General features: G+C 36.3%; 1 protein-coding gene across 1 annotated transcript; it reads left to right on the top strand.

Annotated features, from left to right (window-relative positions):
* The first annotated feature begins 12,717 nt into the window (after window positions 1-12,717).
* Window positions 12,718-13,683, top strand: LOC107016611 (uncharacterized mitochondrial protein AtMg00810-like). The gene is made up of 2 exons (XM_015217028.1): window positions 12,718-12,776; window positions 12,909-13,683. The coding sequence occupies exons 1-2, from the start codon at window positions 12,718-12,720 to the stop codon at window positions 13,681-13,683; spliced, it is 834 nt and encodes a 277-aa protein (XP_015072514.1).
* The last annotated feature ends 10,396 nt before the right edge of the window (window positions 13,684-24,079 follow it).

Here is a 24,079-nt window from a genome sequence, read left to right as displayed (position 1 = left end):
TTAGGTATCCCAAGAAAACATTGAAAATTGATTTCTAACTTTAAGGGGAAAAAACAACTTCTCAAAGAATTCCACTTAATTTTTAAATGAAAAATAATAATTTTTTTATTTAATTCAAAAAGACTTAAAACAGAAAAAATCTTTTGAAATTCAAAGAAAGGCTACGAGGTTGTTACTTCAATTTCAAGAAGGTTTTACGCACTTGAATATCCGCAGCATGCTACTATCTGAAAATCAAAAATTGTAGCATATGTGTTTATTTCTATTTAAACCTTATAAGTACTATTAAGATGTACGTAAGGGCCATAAGATGCACGTAAGGCGCACTAAATACACGTGCAGATGTATTGAAATATCATATTTATACATTATATGTTTTGGTTGAAACATATATTTATAGTTATTTGCTAAGTTGATTCGGTTTCTCTCAAATTAGACAAATGGCATAAACTTATTAAAACAAGTGTTGAACTAATTGTTTTAGGTGCATTCTTAGGATTAGTAGTTTGAATACACCCTTTGTTCGCTATTGTTTGTCATGATTTCTATTTTAAGAGTCAAACTATAAGAACTTTTAGCAACATTTTAAGATGTACATTTTCATCATATTGATATGCATAAAAATTAAAAATTATAGTTTTTAAATATCTAAATTTTTTGTGTAAAATATCGAATTGATGTAATCTAATTTTAGTTTAAAAATTATTCAAATTGACTTTTGATAAGCGGAACATGACATATGAAAGTTGACAGAGGGAGTATTACTGATTATATATTGGAGGCAGAGGATAGGTTATGACGTGATGTCGCCCGATGACCCATTAGACGGACCAAGAAATCAACTTACTGGCGGTACGTGCAAAATCTGTTTGAATGAATTCAAATAGGCTGAGTACGTACAAGTCTTCCCTTACAGTCATGAATATAGAATTGGATGACTACAAACATGACATGCCCAGAATGTCGTTGTGATTATAGTCATCTTGGACTTGAATAAATTAATGTTTAAATTATTATCTTTAGTTTGATTGATGTAATAATATAGTAACGATGAGTAATTTCCTTTGATAGTCTCCCATGTTTGGGAAATTACCTAGGAATATCACTTATATTTGTTTTAGGACTACAATATCATCCAACTTTGATTATTTTCCTCAAAATATATTTGACACAAAAAAAATTATTATTTCTATCCTACTAGGGTGTCATGTCAAAATTTTTAACTTATTATTAATATTTTTCTAATTCTGTTAAAGAAAATCGGAGGAACCCACATATTTTCTTGCAGAACCGGAGGAGCTCATATTACAGTTCTTAATGTAATTTTTTGTACCGGGTATAATATGTGGGTTTGTCTATTTTTTTTAAAAATCTATCCATATTAGGAGAAGTAAAAAGTGTCACATGTCAGCACAACAAATATTCAAGAAACTTTTTAAATATGCTCTAAAAGTGTAATTAAAAAAATAGGAATTTTTAATATAGCTATTTTTTTAAAAAATAAAAGCTCTGTTGTTAAAAAAAAAAACTGTAACGGCAAAAAATGGATGATTTTAAAATTCCTCTAATTTCAATTTTAAAGGAAAAAAATGAAATTTATTATTTTTTTATACAAAAACTGTAGTGGCTATTACAGGGGGAAAAATGAAAGATCTTTAAATGTTTCAAATTTCATTTTTAAGGTTTAAAAATGAAAACTGAAAATTGAATTATTTTATAAAAAAAATTGTAATGCTTATTTATATTTATCACACTTTCAGTGACTTTAAGGAATGCTATAACAAAATGGAATGTAGAAATATCTATCTAAATAGAAGAAGAAAAATTGCACCATAAAAAAACTATAATTATATTAAAATAATAATTATCATTGAAAAATTAAAAACCTATTTTTAAAAAATAGTTAAAACAATCTATTGCTAGTTAGTTGTAGAAATGGGGTACATTTTTTCCATTCATTTTTAAAATTTATCTTTATATATCTAAAAACAAAATATTTTCAAAAAACATAAATAGAAAACAATATTTTAAAAAAGAAACATTGTAACCTAACCTTTAAATAGGTTTAAAGCATATTTTTTTAAAATAATAAAAAAATAAATAATGTGACATGACATCCTAATAAGAGAGAGATAATGTATTTCTGTCAAGTATAGTTTGAGGAATATAGCTAAAGTTGTGTGATATTGTAGTCGTAAAACAGACATAAGTGATACTCCTAGGTAATTTTTCAGACATGGATGACTATATAGGGAAATTACTCTAATATTGATATATGATAATTGGTAAATTAGAAAGATTGTAATAATTTGAATAATATAATGTAAATTTGTTTCATTAGTGCAATGTATGCATGGTAAAAAAAAGTTGTGTATATATGGAATACAAGATAAGGTTGCCATGTGTGCACATGAGTATTTATAGAAGTCGGTATGTCAAAAGACAAAATAGTAACGCTGTTGCTGGCAGTCATCTTGATTTTCTTAATTAGCGTTGTGATTTGGTGACGTTTTGGCTGATTATGTTTTGTATCTTTTTAAAGCGTTGAGGCTCTCTCTTCCTAACTTCTAAAAAAGATAATGCATGCCTCTCTTTCTAAGATGTAAGAATCAAAGGGTGAAAAGAGTAAACATAAGCAATAGAAATAATTAATATTACACCCATTTGATTGCATTGACGTCACAGTCAGTACATACCACACTACATCAAGCACAAGATTTTTAACTTTTATCGAGGATCTCCAAGTGTTCTAGGAGAGGACAAAGCCTATGTATATCCAAAAGAACTCATTTTATGCTAAAAATGTGAACACTTTTGTCTATACAAATTTGGTATTCTGTTTTGTAAATGCAGGCAGTAGTTTGGCATCATTCCATTAGAATATTCAGCAAACCACATCTCCGTCCTTAGAAGACAATGGTTAATGTATATATACTAAATTGGATCACCAAAATTCTTGTCAGTAATTTGAAGGAACCACTACCAGAAAGGAGAAACAACAAATCCATTTTGTAGAGAAGAAGACAACAACAAATACATCAATTTTGCGGAATGTTGTATGGAGAGTTCCTCTCGTTTCAATCTATATCATATCCTTTGTAGGAAAGGTCAACAGATATATTGTAGTTAATTCCATATATGTTGAATTGACCTGGAAGTTGAAACAAAAGTAGCTTCTTTGAGGTTGAAACTCCTCTATGACTTAAAAGGTAATTAAATGGGTAAAACTAACACAATTCAATAGATTGCAAAGTGGGAAATACCTAAAACTAAATTTTAAGATGTAAAATTTCTTACATGGCATTGATATATTCCAAGTTTTAAGACCCATTAGCAACGAATTGTTTTGCAACCCGGTGATAAATTAACTAACTTTCAAGTTTTATTATAAATCAGTGATTCATTTTCACCATTTACAGTCTCTTTTCAAAAAATAGAATCATGTGAAGATAATGTTTCTTTCAAAGAGAGAGGGTCATCTCCAACATTAAACACATAAAAATCAAGACAAAATCTTTTTCTACTCTAGCACTTTTACTTCTTCTTAATTCAAAATCTTATCTTCTTTATTATTCAAAGTTGGAATAGAAGAACTAGATAGTGACACAATATTTTGTTCAATCCTTTGACCCTCACTATTTTTAGAATCAAAAGGAAATTTATTTTCATTAAAAATAGCATCAACTGATTCTATCACAATATTATCTTCAAGATTAAAAAATCTATAAGTTGTGCTATTTGAAGCATAACAAAAAAAAAAAACACAAGTAGTAACTTTCTTACCCAACTTTGTAATTTTTGTCTCCATTAGCATCACAAAGGCTAGAGAACCTCAAACTCTTAGATATTCCAAACTTGACTTGTAACCTTTCCACAATTCAGAAGGTGTCAATTTAGACTTTTTATGAGGCACACGATTCAACACATAAAAAGCAGTGAAAATAACTTCACTCCAAAAATTTAAAGGTGCATGTGACTCAATAAGCATGACATTAGTCAATTCAACCAAAGTTCTATTTTTCTTTTCTGTTAATCCATTAGATGAAGGAGAGTAAGAAGTAGTTTCATGAATTTTTAACAATGATCTAACAAAAGAATTAAACTCATTTGTCTCATATTCACGCCCTCAATCACTTCTAATTCTTTTTATTTTTCTACCAAACAGATTTTTAACATCATGGAGATAAAATTTAAAATTCTCAAAAGCATCATTTTTGTTTTTCATAAAGTAAACATACGTAAACTTAGAAAAAAATGATCAATGAAAGTGATAAAATATCTACTACCTCCACGAGTTAAAATTCCACCAACTTCACAAATATCAGTATGAACTAATTCTAACAAATCAGTTTTTCTTTCAACTTGAAAATGAGTCCTTTTAGATATTTTGGCTTTACTACAAGCCTCACACTTCTCAAAATTATTTTTAATCATTGGGATTAATCCTAAACTACTCATGATTACAAGATAATGTTCATTAATATGATTCAATAATCTGGTTAAAGTCTGCTTTATTAAGAAGAACTTTTTTTAATAGAAGGAGTATAATATACATCTTTCAAAGTTAATACCCTAGAAGTAAAACACAATTCGGCATCTCCCTTTCCAAGAACTTGAGTAGTGTGAGCATCACCAAGCATGATGGTTTTGGGCTCCTCAAAAGGAGTATATTTTTTAAACCAATCTTTGTCATAACAGACATGACGGTTTGCACTAAAATCAGCCCACCATCCATCAACATTATCAACCATGTTTATGTCTGTAATCACAGCAACAAAAAGTTCTTTGGTAACGTTTTCCTGAGGGTTAGGACCACATTTTCGGAATCTACAAAGTCGATCAATATGCCCACTTGCCGCAAACAAAGCATGGTTCATTTTCTTGACTTGTTAATTTTGTGTTTGGTTATTTTCACCATTATTTTTCTTAGGAGGTCTACCAATATTTCTCTTGAATTTTTTCTTCTTAGGCTTTAAAGAAGTATTTTTTTTGTGAGTTTCAAGAGTAGCATTATTCAAAATAATTAAATTTACCTTCGTTGTGATGTTGTTCTCTTCTATCTGTAAAAGTGCATCTTGGCCCCTTGCTTCTTCTTCCATGCGAATTTTCATTATCAAGGTTTCAAGTGAGGTTTCATTTTTTTGTGGCGCATAGTTTTTTAAATTCCTTCCAAGAAGGTGGAAGATTATATACTATGCCACAAACAATAAGGTTATCTCAAATTTTGACTTCTTCGGACCTAAGCTCTCCAACAATAATGATAAAGTCTTGAGCTTGGTCTACCACTGATATGTTTTCTACTATTTAGAAACGAAAAAATCTACTAGCATCATATTTTTTCATTCCATCCTCTATGATATCGTACTTACTCTGCAATGTCTTCCAAATTTTCTTTGTACTATAGTAAGTTTTTTCATAATAATCATAAAAATTATAAGATAGATAATTAAGAATATAATACCAACAATTATAGGAATCATCATTGTACTTTTCCACTTTCTTTAAATGAGAGATAGTTTCATCATCACTCATAGAGGCGATGTCTACTTTCTTCGGATTCTTCTCAATTAACACATAAGAAACATTGAGAACTTAAGTAGAAAAGTACTTTACCCTTCCATTTCTTGAAATGGTTATCATTAAAATGAAATGGCTTTTTAAGGTCTCCCATATTGACATCCGCAATTTTTTCAATTGTAGCCATGATGAATCTCTTTAAAATTACTAGTGAAAACTTACAAGATAACAAAAATACAAGATCACAATTGAAAATAAATAAAATAAATAAATCTCTTCAGGCTGAGGCGCGGATATCTCGTTCTCTTTAAGGAGATTCAAGTCACTACAACAAATTATTTCACCGGTCCAACAGTAGTCCTCTTTGAATTGTCCCCTCAGGATACAACAACCTTCACAAAGTATAACTCAATAAATCTGGACAAGAGTTGAGTCCAAAGCTCCACAGAAAAGAACACTTCCCTTCAACTAATAAGAACTTTTTTGACTAACATTTCTGCAAGTACCCGTTCAACTACATTTGAGGGATTATCCATTGTTGCCATAAAGAATTCCTAAACATTATTTTTTGTAACCAATCATGTCAACACTTTTAGAGTAGACGAGCAATAATTTTGTTGGAACTAATGCATTCCCACCTTGATGTTTAGTATTTCAATATTTTCTCTTAGTTTTTCAAGAAGTATTTACAATTTTGTAATACATGTATAGAGGAAATTGTGACATATGTGTTAAGTTAATTATATGAGACCCTTTGTTTTCTATTTTGAGTAGTACAAACAGTGATGTAGTTTATGATTGTAATTATTTCAGTGACTTTAAGTAGCCTATATAAAACTTGAGCATTCTCTAAAAATAGTATTCTCCTTCTATATTTTCTACAAATTGGTGTCAGAACAGGTTTTCGTTCTTAATATGGGGTTAGGTGAAGAAAAAAAGGTGGCATCCAAAACAAATGAAGGTGCTGATTCATCAGTTGTTCTTACTCTATTTTTTGATGGAAATGATTTTGAATACTGAAAGATATGAATAAGAACACGTCTAAAAGCTAAAAGTTTGAGGACTACTATTGTAAATGGCTATGAAGAATCAGAAAACGATGGTGAACTTTAAGTAGCAGAAATGAACTATCTTGAGGCTAAGTATCATCAAGATGCAAAAATCTTGAGCAAAATCTAAATGGAAGTCTCAAGAGCATATTTTGCAAAAACTGCTACTTGTGAGACTGCAAAGCAAGCTTGGGAGTCTTTGGAAATTGAAATGTATGGTGACGAAAAGGTACACACTATAAATCTTTAAACTCTTAGAAGAGAGATTCAAAACTTGAAGATGATAGAATTTAAAAAAATATATGAATATTGTTGAAAAAATGAGAAATCCCGGTGATACAATTTCTGACAAAAAAGTTGTGGAAAAGATTCTAATTCCTTTAATAGAAATGTATGAGTACATTTTGTTATCACTTAGGAGATGAAAGAACATTCTAAGCTTTCTATCACAGAACTAGTCGGATCATTTCGTGCACACGAGAAGCGGATTTTTTCCGTAAAGATCAACCCAAAGAGACGATTTTCCAAACCACAACAAATGAGAATTCCAAAAATTTCTCAAAAAATCAACAAACAAGAATTACAATCCAAAAAGAAAACAGAAAAAAGGTTGGCACAAAGGCAAGCCCCAATGTAATTCTTGTAAAAAAATTAGCCACAATGAGAATGATTGTTGGCACAAGCAACAAGAGCAAACAAATATCTGTGAAGAACAGGAGGAAGAAATGGAAGAAAATGTTTTCTTTGCTTCTCAATGTGATGTTTTAACAAAAATCAATGAATGGTATATTGATAGTGGTTGTAGCAATCACATGACTGGAGATGAAAATGTTTTCCTCTTAGTTAATAGTAGTATCACTACTAAAGTGAGAATGGAGAATGGAGCCTTAGTTAATGCAAAGGTAAAGGTATCAATTCAATCAACATAAAAGGGAGTGGTATGCAAATTCATGATGTGTTTTATGTTCCTACATTGGAAGAAAATTTGTTTACTGTTGGTCAATTAATGAAAAATGATTATTCTCTTGTGTTTAGAGATAATTATCGCAAGATCTATGATAAAATTGAACCAAATAAAGTCATTGTTGAAGTAGAGATGATAAAAATAAAATTTACTTGAAAATTTCATTACAATGCATTCAAAATGAAGTTGTAGATAATTCATGACTTTGGCACGAAAAATTTGGTTACTTGAATTTTCATGGTTTGAAGTTTCTCAAGCAAAAATACATGGTGCAAGACCTTTCTAAGATACATACTAAGAATAATGTATATAATATTTCCATCATATTTTTAGATACGTCAAATCAAGAAGAGGACGAGGAAGAGGAAGATGTCCCTCAAGGAGAAGAAATTTCATATTGAGATGATGAAGAACCACTTCCAAGAGGAACAAAAATGTTGAGTGACATTTCTCAAATATGCAACTTTGCCGGTGTTAAAGAAAGAAAATTATGAGGAGGCAACAAAGCATGATGTTTGGAAGAAAGCCGTAGGAGAAAAAAAATCGGATGGTTGAGAAAAATAATACTTGATAGTGGGCGAGTATTCCCAAAGAAAGAGAAGTTATAAGTCTAAAGTGGATTTTTAAAATCAAACTCAATCAAAAAGTAGATATTCAAAAGCGCAAGATAAAGGCAAAATTCAGTCGCAATTATTGTCAAACAGGAGAACAACTTGCTGACATCTTCACCACAACACTTTCAAGTGAAAAGTTTTGTCATCTTCCAGAAGGTATTGGAGCTTTCAAGCAAATGCATTAAGGGAAAGTGTTAGAATTAATGCATTCACACTTTGATGTTTAGTATTTCAATATTGCCTCTTAGTTTTTCAAGAAATATTTAGAATTTTGTAATACATGTATCTAGTAATTTGTGATACATGTATCTAGTTTATCATGCGAGACTTTTTGTTTTCTATTTTGAGTCGTATAAATAATGATGTAGTTAATGATTGTAATTATCTCAAGTGGCTTTAAGTAGTCTATATAAAACTTGAACATTCTCTAAAGGTAGTTCTTCTTTTATATTTCCTACAAATTTATGTTTAAATTCTAATTTCTATGATGAGTTAATACACAAGGTAGGTAGAAGGGAATGAGAATGTACTAGTTAGTTTGTCCAAATTTTGGAAATAAAAAGTGCATATTTTAGAGGAGTTGAATAAGAATCATAAAATTATCCAAAGGTGAAAAAAAAACACAACTCAACTTTGTTCAAATTATTTATAAAGTAATTGAATGTATACGTAGAATAATTTGTGCCTTAATATCTTTAACAGTCATCAATGGATTCCCATTGATATCTTTGAGCATGATAAGAACATAACATGTATTCTTCCAAAGTTCTTTTGCCATCTTTCCATATTTGAATCCTATGATCACTTCAATATCAACGTGTTTTGTTGCTGTTGCATAGGCTTTGATGATAATTGTCTTGTCACCACACAAATCAAACACACTTAAGCATGGTAAGTGTTGAATATAGTGCAGGCTGAGATGGCTGTAACTAACTATTAGTTAGCTGATTGACGTGTATTAATTGAATATCTAATAGTGTTGTTAAGTAATAATGATGATTAGTTTGATAGTTAGTTAACTAATCTACAAATTGTATATAAGTAGTTTGTACAGTTGTAATTCTCATTCATTCAATAATATCTTCTCTCTTCCTTCTTCATCTTTCTCTCAAGCTCCATTGTCATGGAGTAGTATCAAAACAATGGAATAATGTTAGTTTACATGGTATTAAAGCGAGTGTGGATCTAGGTATTCTCTGAGGAGTACAAAATACAAAGGATTGTGAGATTCAATTTTTTCCCTATCATTCATTGTTGAGTATTTTGAAACAGATTCAGATCTATGGGGAGCAATATCGATTACAACCATTCATTGTATTTGCATCCTTCTAATGCACCATGTTCACTTTCAATTGAAATTTAGCTCAAAGGCATGGAGAATTACATGCTTTGGAGTCAAGCTATGAAATTAGAACTTCTGGGAAGAAACAAATTGGGATTCATCTATGGATCTATTACGAGAAACATCTGTGAAGGAGATTTACAGAGAAGATGGGATAGATGCAATGCGATTGTGGTTTCCTGGTTAATGAGTAGTGTAAAATCATACCTTCTTAGTGGAATCCTTTTTAGATCTGATGCTTATCTTGTTTGGAACGATCTTAAAGAGAGATTTGACAGGGTAAAAAATTCTCGAGCTTACCATTTACATAAGGATATAGCAATTGTAGTTCAAGGTGTATCATCTGTTTCAGTGTATTATTCTAAACAGAAAGATCTTTGGGATGAACGCAATTTGATTATTCCATTCCCTACGTGTGCTTGTGAGAGATTGAAAGATTTTGTATAATATTTGGAGAGGCAGAAGTTATTTCAGTTCCTTATGGGGTTAAACGATGGTTATGCTCAGGCGAGATCTCAAATTTTCATGATGAGTCATGAACCTAATGTGAATCAGGCGTATGCTATAATCATACAGGATGAAAGTCAAAAAATGCTTGTTGGAGGGAAGTGTGTTGTTGCAAGTCGAACGGAACCTTCAGTTTTTTGTGCTGCAGAAAAGGATGCCACAACCATGTATTCAACTAGAGGTTCAGGGCCAGGACAATCATCTGGTCTGGGAGGTCATCAATATCATAAGAAATATTGTGATTTCTGCAATATGAAGGGTCATACTAGGGCTGATTGTTACAAATTGATGAAATGTGAACATTGCTTAAAGAAGGGACAAGACTTGCTATAAGTTAATTGGATATCTAGAGAACTTCAAAGGGAAGAAAAGAGTCAATGTTGCTAAACATCATCTTGTAGGATTAAATTTAGGATATAATCATGGGCCTCAAGTTGGATCTGCTGGTCCTGCACGTGCTCTTACTCAAAATTAATAAAATCAGGTCGTCCAAATGTTGAGAAAATGTTACATAGGAGATGCTTGCTGCAAACATGCAAGGCAATTCCAACAATGCTGCCAACAAAACAAAGCATGTATCCTTTCTTCTCATAATGATGATAGTGTGAAATGAGTTGTTGATACTGGAGCTACTAATCATATGATAGGTGATAAGTATGTGTTTCAAACTAGTACATGAGTAGATGATGCAAGAAAGTTTCAATTAACAAAAGGAGAATATGCAAATATATCTCACATAGGGAACTGTCAATTGTCCAGAGGTGATTTCATTAAGAATGTGTTGTGTGTGCCAACATTTAATTCAACTTTTTGTCAGTATCCAAGTTGACAAAAGAATTGAAATGTTGTGTTATGTTCTTCCCTAATTTCTGTTTGTTTCAGGATCTCTCCTCTGGGAAGGTGAGGGAGATTGGTAAGGAACAAAATGGACTCTACCTTTTGTCAGTATCCAAGTTGACAAAAGAATTGAAATGGTGTGTTGTGTTCTTCCCTGATTTCTGTTTATTTCAGGATCTCTCCTCTGGGAAGGTGAGGGAGATTTTCAAGGAACAAAATGGACTCTATGTAATGTACTCAAAGAGAAGGACAGAAAAATCAACAAAAATCTTTGGCAGTAAAAGAGGAGGTTGATGCAGTATTATGACATAAAAGGATGGGACATGCTCCCATATCAATTTTAAGAAGATTTATAGAATTTTAGAATAAATCATGTTTCAATATAGACAAATGTGATATATGTCCTTTGTCAAGACAAACTAGAGTTCCTTTTCCTGTAAGTGTCACTAAAAGTAGTCTACTATTTGAGTTGTTACATATGGATGTATGGGGTCCTTACAAAACAGCCACATAAGATGGTATGCAATATTTTCTTACTATAGTTGATGACTATTCTAGATGGACAGAGTATTTTTTTATGAGAGTTAAGTCTGATGTTGTTTTTTGTTTAAAAAACTTCATTGTTATGGTTCATACTCAATTCAATAAGAAAATTTAAGTTATTAGATCAGACAATGGTTCTGAATTTTTTAATCAGCATTGTGAAAATCTTTTTCAATCCCTTGGTATTATTCATCAAATATCTTATCCATATACTCCTCAACAAAATGGTGTAGTATAGAGGAGACATAGACATATACTTGAAATAGCTCGAGCTATTAAGTTTCAAGGTTGTTTGCCTGATAGATTTTGTTTTTTATTGAAGTTGTTGTCTACATTATTAAGAGGATTCCATCTGTTGTTTTATCCAAGAAGACTCCATATGAACTTGTTTATCATAATGTTCCAGATTTGAAACATATGAGGGTGATTAGTTGTTTGTGCTATGCGACTAACTTTGTCAAACAAGATAAGTTTGGGCCACGAGCAATCAGGGATGTTATGATGGGTTAAGGAGTTCATCAAAAGGGCTATAGATTGTTAGATTTGGAAAACAAGAAGTTTTTGTTTGTAGAGATGTTCACATTAATGAACATGTTCTTCTAATTCAATGTAAGTTGGCGCATCCAGATACGACGAAACATGTTGTTTCTCCCATTCCAGTGGAAGATTCATTTTTAATATTGAGTCTGCAATTTTCCCCATAAGATATAGTCAGTGATGCTTCTATACAGTCAACTGGCAATGTTGTACAAGAAAATAATGATGATGTTATAGTACCAGTTGAGCAGAATGTAGCACCTGATGATATCAGACCACATAGATCCATTAGACCACCTCTTTGACACAAAGATTTTGTGATGACTAACAACAAAATGAGTTGCCAGTATCCTATATCAAATGTTGTAAGCTACACAGGTTTATTTGTTCAATACAAGGATTTTTAATGTAATTTATCAGTCTCAACTATCACTGAACCTAATACTTATTCAGAAGCAGTCAAAGTTCTACAGTGGATAGATGTCATGCAGGTAGAAATTAGTGCCTTAGAAGATAACAAGACGTGGAGGTAGTTCCATTACTTCATGAACAGAAAGCTATTGGTTGTAGATAGGTCTACAAAGTCAAGTAGAGGGCAGATGGACATATAGAGAGATTCAAGCAAGATTGGTAGCAAAAAGTTATAGCCAAAGAGAGGGACTAGATTACCAAGAGACCTTTTCACCTGTACTGAAAATGGTGACAGTTAGATTAGTTATTGCTTTGGCTACAACTCAGAAATGGCATATCCATCAGATGGATGTATAAAATGCTTTTATTCAAGGAGATTTACAAGAAGAGGTATACATGGATTTGCCTCAAGGTTTCAATGTTCCAGCAACAGATGGTCAAGCAAGAAGTACTTTGTAAATTGCTTAAATCATTTTATGGGCTCTAAAAATCTTCTAGGCAACATAATAACAAATTGACTACAACCTTGACTGAATCAGGTTTTATTCAAAGTCACTTGGAATATAGTTTGTTCATTAAACATGCAGATGGACAAAGGGTTTTTGTTTTGATCTATGTAGATCATCTGTTGATAAAAGAAGTTATATGAGACTCATACAAGAGACTAAAAACATTTTGCAAACCAATATCAAGATTAAAGATTTAGGAGAAGTTAGATTCTTCTTAGGCATTGAATTTTCTAGAAGTAGTGAAGGCATCTTGATGCATCAAAGGAAGTATGCCCTTGAAATCAATTCATATTCGGGTCTAGGAGGTACTAAGACAGTTGGAGCACCTGTGGAAGTCATTCAAAAGTTAACTTCAGTTATATTTGATCAACATGTTCACTCGCAGCATGATACTGTGTTGAATGATTCGGGTTCATATCAAAGACTAGTAGGGAGGTTGCTTTATTTGAGTGTAACTAGGACAGACATCTCATTTGCGATCCAAAATCTTAGTCAATTTATACATTCACCTAAACAATCTCACATGGAAGCTGCTACCAGAGTGGTGAAGTATATAAAGCAAGCACTAGGAAAGGGAATTCTCATGTCATCTACCGTTTCTTCTAAGCTACAGGCTTATTGTGATGCTGATATGGGTTCATGCCTTACAACTAGAAAATCAGTGAGTCGGTATGCAGTGAATATTGGTGATTCACTTATCTCTTGGAAGTCAAAGAAGTATTCTACTATTTCTAGAAGTTCAGTTGAGTCAGAGTATAGAAGTCTTGTTTCAACAGTTGTTGAAGTTGTTTGGCTCATTGGTCTGTTTAAGGAATTGGGATTATCCATTCGGTTTCCAGTGGATACATCATGAAATAGTAAGTATGCAATCCAAATAGCAGCTAATTCAGTATTTCATGAGCGTACAAAGCACATTGACATTGAATGTCATTTTATTCGTGAAAAGATCCAGTTGGGATTGATCAATACAATTTATTTGGCATCCCCAGAGCAGCCTGCAGATTTCTTATTTTTCAATATGCTTATTTGATGTCCTAGCTAGGTCTTAACGATATCTTCATACCACCTAGCTTGACAGAGGGTGTTAAATATAGTGCAGGCTGAGCTGGCTGTAACTAACTATTAGTTAGCTGACTGACGTGCATTCATCATTTAGCTAATAGTGTAGTTAAGTAATAATAACAATTAGTTTGATTGTTAGTTAACTAATCTACAAATGGTATAGAAATAGTTTGTACAACTGTAATTCTCGTTCATTTAATAATATCATCTCTTTTCCTTCTTCATCTTTCTCTCTAGCTCCATTGTCATGAAATAGTATCAAATCAATGGAATAGTGTTAGTTTACAGTAAGTAATCTAATATACCAAAAGAATAAACATATTCAAGAAGTACAAAAAATGCATCAATTTGCTCCTCTTTTTTTTATAATTTCAAATAATGATCTCTTGTTGAAAATCATAATCTTAATGATGTTCCACAATAATATCTTGTGAATTTCCTCAAGTTAATAACAGGTAGGTTGTAAATGAATTGATGAAGGTGATCAGCTTCTTCGTCCCTCTTATGATGAAGCCATTGAAGTGATATTGGTGGTTGATACGCTCAAACTTACTTCTCAAATAAGAAGTTAAGTGGTCGTATCAAGTAAAGAATTAAACTAATGAGGTTAGAATCGTTCCCACGAGGAAAATAGTTCAGACTTAACTTCAATCTATTATTACTATTATTTAGTCAATTATTTCCTTAGAAAACAAAGACAATAAAAGGGGGGTTTTTATTTCTAAATAAATGAAAATAACTAGCTAAATTAATGTAGACAACTAACAGATTCAAATGTTGGAGTTTAATCAATTAATAAAAGTAACTAGGGTTTACGTGTTCCCCACAGGTTCCTAATATGATAATTTTAACTACAACAATTCTTTCCCAGTATCTTGCATGCAAAGTGATAAGTTATGTATTTCTAAATCCTTGGCCCGGCATCTAGAAAATTTCACTCCGTACCTTGGTCCGGCTACGTGTGTTGTTGTACTAACCCTTACCTTTACCTCATATTAAGCATTGTATTCGATATTTGACTAAGTTATTACCTCTTACCTATCAATACTAGCCTATTAGATAGTATACACTAAATCTATGTTGATAATTCTTTTCCTATTATCTCCCTCCTTGGTCCGGCAAGTAGCATTAAGGTGAGTTCTAACGTTGGCCATCCGTTAAAAAGACATCGAAACAAAAGAATTATCAATGTANTGAGAAAGAATAAAATCCAGAAATTTACTTGATTAATCGACAAAATCACCAACAATCAACTCTTGAGAAATGTGTAACAATCCAAAGTCTAATATCCAAAATAATCCACTAACAAAGAATCTAAATACCGAGAGTCTAACCCCAAAAACGATGTTTTTACAACTATTTATAAAAAAACAAAAACCTAATAAAAGAAGGACTCTAATTGCTGAAAATCTGTCAAAACGCGTCTGGGTCGACGGACCTAGTGACGGGCCATCGTTGTCATGACGGGCCGTCATGGACTCCGTCCTCCCATAGTTTGCAAAATCTTCTGCTGCTCTCTTCATTACCCTCGACGACAGGTATGCCGGACCGTTCCAAGCACGACGGTCTGTCGAGGGTCTCCGTTCCATAACACTTAAACTCTTGGAATTTGTGTACTCGGACTACTTCTCTGATCAGCACGACGAACCAGCGGGACGTACCGTCATGGCTACGACGGTCCGTCATGCACTTCGTAACCCCGCACTTGGTCAGACTTCCCCAACATCCTTCAGCAATTTCACTACGATGCCACCTACGGACCTCACGGGCACGACGGACCGTCACAAGCTCCGCAGGTGGTAACTTTTATGCATTTCTTGCTTAAAAACTTCCGCGTTCATCTTTAGACAGATTTCCTACAAATAAAGGGAAACTTACATAAAAATCAATACACAAAGGCTTTTGGACACACACTAAACTTAAGGAAAAAGCATTAAAAATACCGTGAAACCACGGTATATCAAAATCCTTAACTTAAATTTGTTGTTTGTCCTCAAGCGACGCACTATGACTCTCTACAAAATCTTTGTACAATAGTATCCATGTTTTATCTTTCGCAATCATTTGGATATCAATCCCGATCAGTCTCATCACATTTATGCATGTTATCACTATTAGGCTTGAATTATGTGGAATCAAACCATGACACAGACTCACCACGCACTGACACCTATACTCTTCAATTTCTCACCGAGGTGCTAATATTTCCGGTATTGCAACTAGTGTCCTCACTTCAAAACAACATCCTCATTTTTAACACAATGATTTCAGTTTGAGTATAACGATTACTTTTCAACACTCACTCTCAGAACAAATTCACAACTCATTCATACATATTACCATAAGCTTGCCCTTATTTTCACTACTTTAAGTTCAGTATACAACTCTTAGGATCACGATTGGACTTTCTTAGCTTGTAACATAGGCTCAGGGTCAGGTAGGGTATATTTAGGTATACTTTAGTGACTTTTTGCCCTCCTTGACATATCGGCTAAACATACTACTTTTTATCACTTTATTTCGCCCAATTTCTCATATTCTTTCACCTTGCTATTTTCCCCTTTTTCTTCATTTGTGTAAGTTACTCTCTTCTTTTCTTGCTTGTATTTATTGTATTTTTTTAATTATTATTTCACTTTTCTCTCAACTGGTTCTTGAGTCACTTTACTTTTGTTCTTTCTCTCTCTTTGTTCTTTCAACCCCACTTTCCAGAGCATTCCTCATAATAGCAACCCTCAACTCATGGCTTTGCCATGAGTCAAAGTACACAATACCCATAGATGGGCCATGGCCATGAAAAGGTTGTTTACTGCATTAGCCACCCTCAACTTATGCTTTTGGCATAAGATGAGGTGCACATGTCCAAGGAGATACCAGGGCCAACACATTATTCCTAATCATGATCCTAACATAGGTTAATTGTCTATTACAGCTTACTTTTAGCAGGACTAACCAGGCAAGTTCTAGCTCAGTACAAATAGTGGACTATTCAAATCTTCCTCACACTCACTTGACATCTCATTACTCTACAAGATTATCAGACACCTAGTTCGAATTTTAGACTTAACGTCATGCAGTGGTGTATCTCTATGTCATGCTTAGAGCCACACATATTAATTACTATGCCTAGTCATGCATCATTTTTATTTCATCAGGATATCATTTTAGCCATCATGCTTCAGAGTTAAACTATGTACACAAGATACAGACATGCCAGTTCAACAATAAAAATAATCAGTCTATTGGGGAAAAAGAACACAGGCAAGAAAACCCCAAAAGAGGATAGTGAATTGGGCTACTATGACTTCACCCTAGCACTCACTTTCCATTTACCCCACCCCCAACAAAAAGACATGCAATGGTCCCCAATGCATAAAAAAATTGAAATACGAGAGTGGTAGGTGAAGCAAACCTGGGGCGCAAAGCGTCGATGATCAGCAAGCTGGTGGGTCCGGTTCCCCTGAACCCACTACCTCTGTAGTCTGGACACCCTCAATAGTGTCCTTATCAGCAACAACACTATCAGCAGCGCCTCCTGCTATCACCACATCTCTGGAGCTAGATGCCCCAGCAGCTGACTCTACAGCACTGATCCGACGCTCCTCCTCATCAGCAAGCGAGGCTCTCCTCGCAACCTCCATCTCACGGAGATCCTTCTTCCGTGCTCTAGCCTCATCCTTCTCTCGACCCTTACGCCTCTTGGCATGCACTCGAGGGGGAGGTGGAATCTCAGAAGTGGCGAATAAGGCCGCCATCACTGTGTCCTCAGCAGGCTCTGCAGAAGGGGACTGAGACTCAGGCACCCTAGCCTCTAGGATCATATCAATGTCCGCTCGAAGACTCTCGACCGCAGCCTGAAGGGTCGACACGTCCATCTGAGGGGCTGGCTGGGCTAGCACCCACAACTCAAAAGCGTCCAAGCGCTGATGAACCTCAGCTATCTTCCGCTCTGTGTGCTGGACAATTTTCCGCTCCAAGCGCTCTTCTGCCTCAGCAATAGACCTCTGCATCCAAGGCTGGATGTGATGCAGAAGTGAAGCCATCTATGCCTCTAGTTTATGGACCCTAGCAAGCGGGACCAGAGCGGGGAAAGGGGCTGAGCGAGAGGAGCTTTGGGCAGTGCTACTACTCGGGATAGACTCGATCGGGGTAGTGTCAGTGGTTTCAGAAGTAGCCTACGTAGCCGTGCGAGCCTGTGCTACCGTATCAGCCAGAGTTTCACCAAGTGGAGGCAACTCTGGACGGGTCCCTCTGCGTGGAGACAACTCATTGGCCTCATCCCTAATGAGGCCGATATCAACAGTGCCCAGCGGAGTCTTGAGCTGATCAATGTGCCAAATGGGCACACCTGTGGACCTGCATAAGGAAAATATCATGCACGGAAAAGGGTAAGTAGTTTTGATCTTAAAAGACCTCTTGTGCATGACCGCCTGTAGAGGCCAAGCACAGTCCACCTCAAACCCGGCTATCATCGCCGCCATCAGAATTGCACGATTCCATGTTACTATATTATCAGCGGCCGTAGGGGGAAGGCAGTGGCGGACAATCAACCATAAGAACTTAGCCGTGAAGGTCAAGTTATCCTTCTTGATGGCTCCCTTCGACTCTGTTACCCAGTTGGCACCCTCTCAATCAACAGAAAAGTGTAGGGCCATCCACCTCTTGGTGGTCTCTCTCAGCGATGGCTCACGCAAGAATTGGCCATCTTTGACAATTTGCCACCGGTACTAGAACTCGGCGGTGAGAGGGGTCCGGTTGGCATCAACATCCTTGCTGTATAGATACCGACGGATGGTAGGCAGGGAGATATTGACCTGAATGCCACGTACTCGGACATGCTCAAGTGGGGCTTGTTTGGCGGGGGCAGCCCGCCTATCAATCTGTGATCTTAGAGTAGTTACGTAAGAGGCGTAGAACTCTCGGACCAACTCTTCACTATAACGGCCCAACAGATGCGCTGTCAACTCAAGTCGGTGTCTGGTGAAGAGATTGTGGATCTCAGGCATGGTAGGGAGACTTCCTGTAAGGACCCGCTTCTCCAGTGTAAGGGTCCGTGTCATGACTCCTTTATCATTCAGAAACTTTGCGTCTAAATAAACTTGATATTGCCCGTCGACACACCACCGATTGGGCTGGTCGTTAACTGGGGTGAGAGCACAATCAGAACTGTCAGCCTCATCAGACGAGGCAGACTATGCAGCAGTGGCGGGTGCAGGGACTTCAGCAGACCCGGAGGCTTTCTCCGTCCACAAAACTCCTAAGGATCCAGACGCTCCTTCTTCATGAGTAGCTGACCAAGAAGGTGTGCCGGTCAGTGTGCGCTCCTCATCAGACTAGGAGGCAGTGACTACGCCGGATGCCACCTTTTTGGGGGTAGGTCTGGTAGCACGTGCAGCTCGTGATGGAGTGGAAGTGCTTGGGGGCATGTACTCGGGGTCACGCTCATCATCAGAGCCAATGACCAGGCGGGCAGATGGGGCGACATACTTTGATCTCCCACGTGCATAAACTCGATCTTGTTTTGGTGCCATAAGAGATAGTACCTGTAAAGAATCAATATTAGTACGAGAAGGATCAAACAAGACGAGCAAAAATGAAACAAAATAAATATAAGAGATAAGCTGTAAGGACTTTTCTGCAGTAACAGTGAAACACGATGGACCAGGTGACGGCTCGTCGTGAGTACGACGGACCATCATGGGGTCCGTCATGTCTTACTTCAACTATGTTAATGTAGAGACCCCTGAAGGAAAGTCTCTGACAAGTATGATGGATAAGCAGGACGGACCGTCGTGACAATGACGGTCCATCGTCGATATCTGTTTTGTAGACCCTTAGGAAGAGAGGTCTCTGACCATCACGACGGTTGTACAGGACGGACCGTCGAGGGTGTGACGGTCCGTCGTAGATGTCCGTCAGACGACACTTAGAAAAAGTGGGAGACCCTTAGGACAAGGGTCTCTGGCAACCATGACGGTTGTGCAGGATGGACCATCGTGGTAACGACGGTCCATCGTAGATGTCCGTCAGAGGACACTTAGAAAAAGTATGGAGACTCTCAGGAGATGGGTCTCTAACCGTCACGACAGTTGTGCAGGACGGACCGTCGAGGGTATTACGGTCTGTCGTAGATGTCCGTCAGAGGACACTTAGAAAAAGTAAGAGACCATTAGGAGATGGGTCTCTGACCGTCACGACAGTTGTGCAGGACGGACCGTCGAGGGTATGACAGTCCATCGTAGATGTCCTTCAGAGGACACTTAGAAAAAGTAGGAGACCCCCTAGAAAAAGGGTCTTTGACAACCAGAACAGTTGTGCAGGACGGACCCTCGTGGGAACGACGGTCCTTCGCATGTATCCATTGGTGGACACTTGGAAAAAACGTACAGTGGGATGTTGGGACAGACCCTCTGATGGTCCGTCACCGGGGTCTCGTTCTTTCATTCAGTGATAGAACTGGGGATGCCACAATCATCCCATATGACTCAAATGGAATTTTTAGTGTTAACGTACATGTGTCTAACCCAAATACCTAGCAAACTAGCAATGTTAAAGCACCTATTTCTAGAGTTTTCACAATGCAATTTAAGGATTCTTAACCTAGGTCAAACAAAATTGGATCAAAGCATTAAGACCCACAAAAAAGAAATAGGCTAATACGAATTAAAAAAAAAATGCAATGTAAGTAGGTAGAGATCAGAGACACATACCTGAGAATTTGAGAAAAACAAGATAGGAAGGTACTTAATTAGCAAGAACAGAACCACAACAGCAGACTCCGACTAGTAGAGGGTAGATTTTAGGACTTCGGGGAATTGGGGAAGTGATCAGTTGATAGATAAGAGAGGTAGGAAGTAGGAAGTTGAAAAGGGAGGGAAATGGGTGGGGTTTTTAAAGGTTGCCAATTTTTTAAACTACCCCCAATTGGGTCGGGTCGGGTATGCTCATTAATGATGCAACGAGACCCCGACGATGGTTCATCGCAGATGCGACGTCCTCTTATTGGTTCCGTCACGTGTGCCTAAGTGTGGAAAATAATTGAATGACGTACCTAGCATGACAGATTCATGCGATGGTCCATTGTGTGCGTGACGGTTCGTCGATGTGTCCGTCAGTGACTGTTGCAGTGTGATTTTGTACAAAAATTTCCTGGTGATGTGCCCGCAAATTTAAAACCCATTAGTAAAAAATGCTACCATTACTAGAAAGAAAACTATAAGTATTGGGTTGCCTCCCAACAAGCGCCTGATTTAACGTCGCGACACGACTAAAGGCACTTGATTACTCAAACGTCATCAAGATGGTATGCCTCGATTACTTCATTTGCTGATTCAGCATGCCAGAAATATATTTTTATGCGTTGTCCATTCACCTTGAACCGCACACCCTCCTTAGTTTCCAACTCAAATGCTCCATGAGGGAATAGTTGGGTAACTAAGTAAGGACCAGTCCATTTGGACTTGAGCTTGCCCGGAAACAAGCGCAACCTAGAATTGAATAAAATCACCAAATCTCCAACCGTATACTCTCGTTTTTCAATTTTTAGGTCATGGTACTTCTTCATCTTTTCTTTGTAGAGGGCTGAGATTTCATAAGCTTTCAGGCAAAATTCATCGAGTTCATTCAACCTAGTTAATCGTTTTCTTGCAGCTTCGTTCCAATCCATATTCAACTTCTTCATAGCCCACATAGCTTTATGCTCTAATTCAACCGGAAGATGACAAGCTTTCCCATATACAAGTTTGCATGGGACAAACCTATGGGATTCTTATACGCTGTCCGGTAGGCCCAAAGAGCATCATCAAGCCTCCTTGACCAATCCGTTCTACTAGCGTTCACTATTTTTGACAATATCTGTTTGATATCCCTATCTGACACTTTAACTTGCCCTCTAGTTTGAGGATCGTAAGAAATGGTCACATTATGGAAAACCCCATATTTCTCCAATAATCCCTTGAACAATCTGTTGCACAAGTAGGAGCCCCCATCACTAATAATTGCCCTTGGGGTGCCAAAACGAGAGAATATATTATTTTTTAAGAACGCGATGACACTCTTCCCTTCATTGTTTGCGAGGGCGATAGCTTCCACCCATTTGGATACATAATCAACCGCTACAAAAATATACTTCATTCCATGAGAACTCACAAAATGACCCAAAAGTCAATACCCCAAACATCAAATAACTCAATCACAAGAATGGGATTTAGAGAGAGCTCTTGCTTTCTTGAAATGCCGCCATCGCTTTGGCATCTATCACATGCTTTAGCAAACTCATGAGCATCTTGATGAAGAGTTGTCCAATAGTACTCACATTGTAATATCTTATGAGCGGTTCGGATACTACTATGATGTCCACCAACGGGTGAGGAATGGCATGCCTCTAAAACACTCAACATCTCACATTCTGGCACACAACGCCGAATAAGCCCGTCGGTACAACTCCTCTATTAATATGGTTCATCCCAAAAAAACTTCTTCACATCGTACATGAACTTTTTTCTTTGATGAAAAGACAAGTCTGATGGAATAATATCACTAGCCAGATAGTTTGCGAAATCTGCGAACCATGGAATCAAGTTTTGTGAGGCAGCCAATACATGCTCATCGGGGAAAGTATCATCAACATCACTCTTATCCCCTAAATCTCTCATAGCTTCATATTCTAGTCAGGACAAGTGATCGGCAACTTGATTTTCGATCCCTTTTCTATCCCTTACTTTAAAGTCAAATTCTTGTAGCAGTAATACCCAACGAATCAACCTAGGTTTTGCATCCTTCTTTCCATCAAATATCTCAATGCTGAATGGTCAGTATGCACTATAACTCTAGTACCTAGCAAATAGGAGCGAAATTTTTCAAAAGCAAAGACTACTGCAAGGAGTTCTTGCTCAGTCACTGTGTATTTCTTCTGAGCTTCATTTAGGGCTTTACTAGCATAGTAAATGGGGCGAAGGATTTTGTTATTTCTTTGTCCCAATACTACACCAAGAGCAACCCCACTAGCATCGCACATCACCTCAAATGGAATGTTCCGATTCGGAGAAATAATGATAGGTGCATACACCAATTTTTCTTTTAGCTCGCCGCATGCTTTATGACAGGATTCATCAAAATAAAATTTACAATCTTTCTCCAGCAGTTTGCACATCGGATGTGCAATTTTTAAAAAATCTTTGATGAATCTCCGGTAAAAACCTGCATGCCCAAGAAAGCTTCTCACACCTTTTACAGAGATAGGTGGGAGAAGTCTCTCTATTACCTCGACTTTAACTCGATCAACCTCTATGCCCTTTTCTGAAATGCGATGACCCAAAACAATACCTTCTTTCACCATGAAGTGGCATTTTTCCCAATTTAGTACTAAATTGCATTTTTCACATCTCTTAAGGACCCAGATAAATTGTTCAAACACCGCTCGAATGAATCACCAACCACAGAAAAATCATCCATGAAAACTTCTATAGTATCTTCCACCATGTCGGAGAATATCTACATCATACATCTATGAAATGTGGCGTGTGCATTGCACAACCCAAACAGCATTTTCTTGAACGCAAAGGTCCCATATGGACAAGTAAAAGTGGTTTTCTCTTGATCTTCTGGTGCAATAGAAATCTGATTATACCCCGAATATCCATCAAGAAAACAGTACCACCCTTTTCCGGCAAGTCTATCCAACATCTGATCCTTGAAGGGCATAGGATAATGGTTTTTTTTTCAGTCCATGCATTTAATTTGCGGTAATCCATACACACCCTCCATCCAGTAATCGGTCTCATTGGAACAAAATCATTTTTCTCATTGGGGAACACGGTCATTCCCCCTTTCTTACGTACACATTGAACAGGGCATACCCAACTACTATCGGCGATTGGACAGATTACTCCGGCATCCAACCACTTAATGATTTCCTTTTTCACGACCTCTTTAAGCGTCTCTGGTGCTCAATGCTTGGCTTATGATCGGGCATGAGTTCGATTTTATGAGAACAAATACCAGGAGGTACCCCAATAATGTCCACAATAGTCCACCCAGTAGCTCTTTTGAATCTTTTTAGCACTTTCACCAAACTCTCAACTTGTTGTTCATTCAGGTCTGATGCAAAAATTACCGGCAAAGTGTAACCATTTCCTAAGAATTCATACCTGAGATGAGGTGGGAGAGCTTTTAGTTCTAACGTTGTA

The sequence above is a fragment of the Solanum pennellii genome, chromosome 4 (assembly GCF_001406875.1).
Source record: "Solanum pennellii chromosome 4, SPENNV200".
Classification (NCBI taxonomy): Eukaryota; Viridiplantae; Streptophyta; class Magnoliopsida; order Solanales; family Solanaceae; genus Solanum; species Solanum pennellii.
The sequence above is the reverse complement of the archived record's forward strand: the minus strand, read 5'-3'. Positions and strand labels throughout refer to the sequence as shown.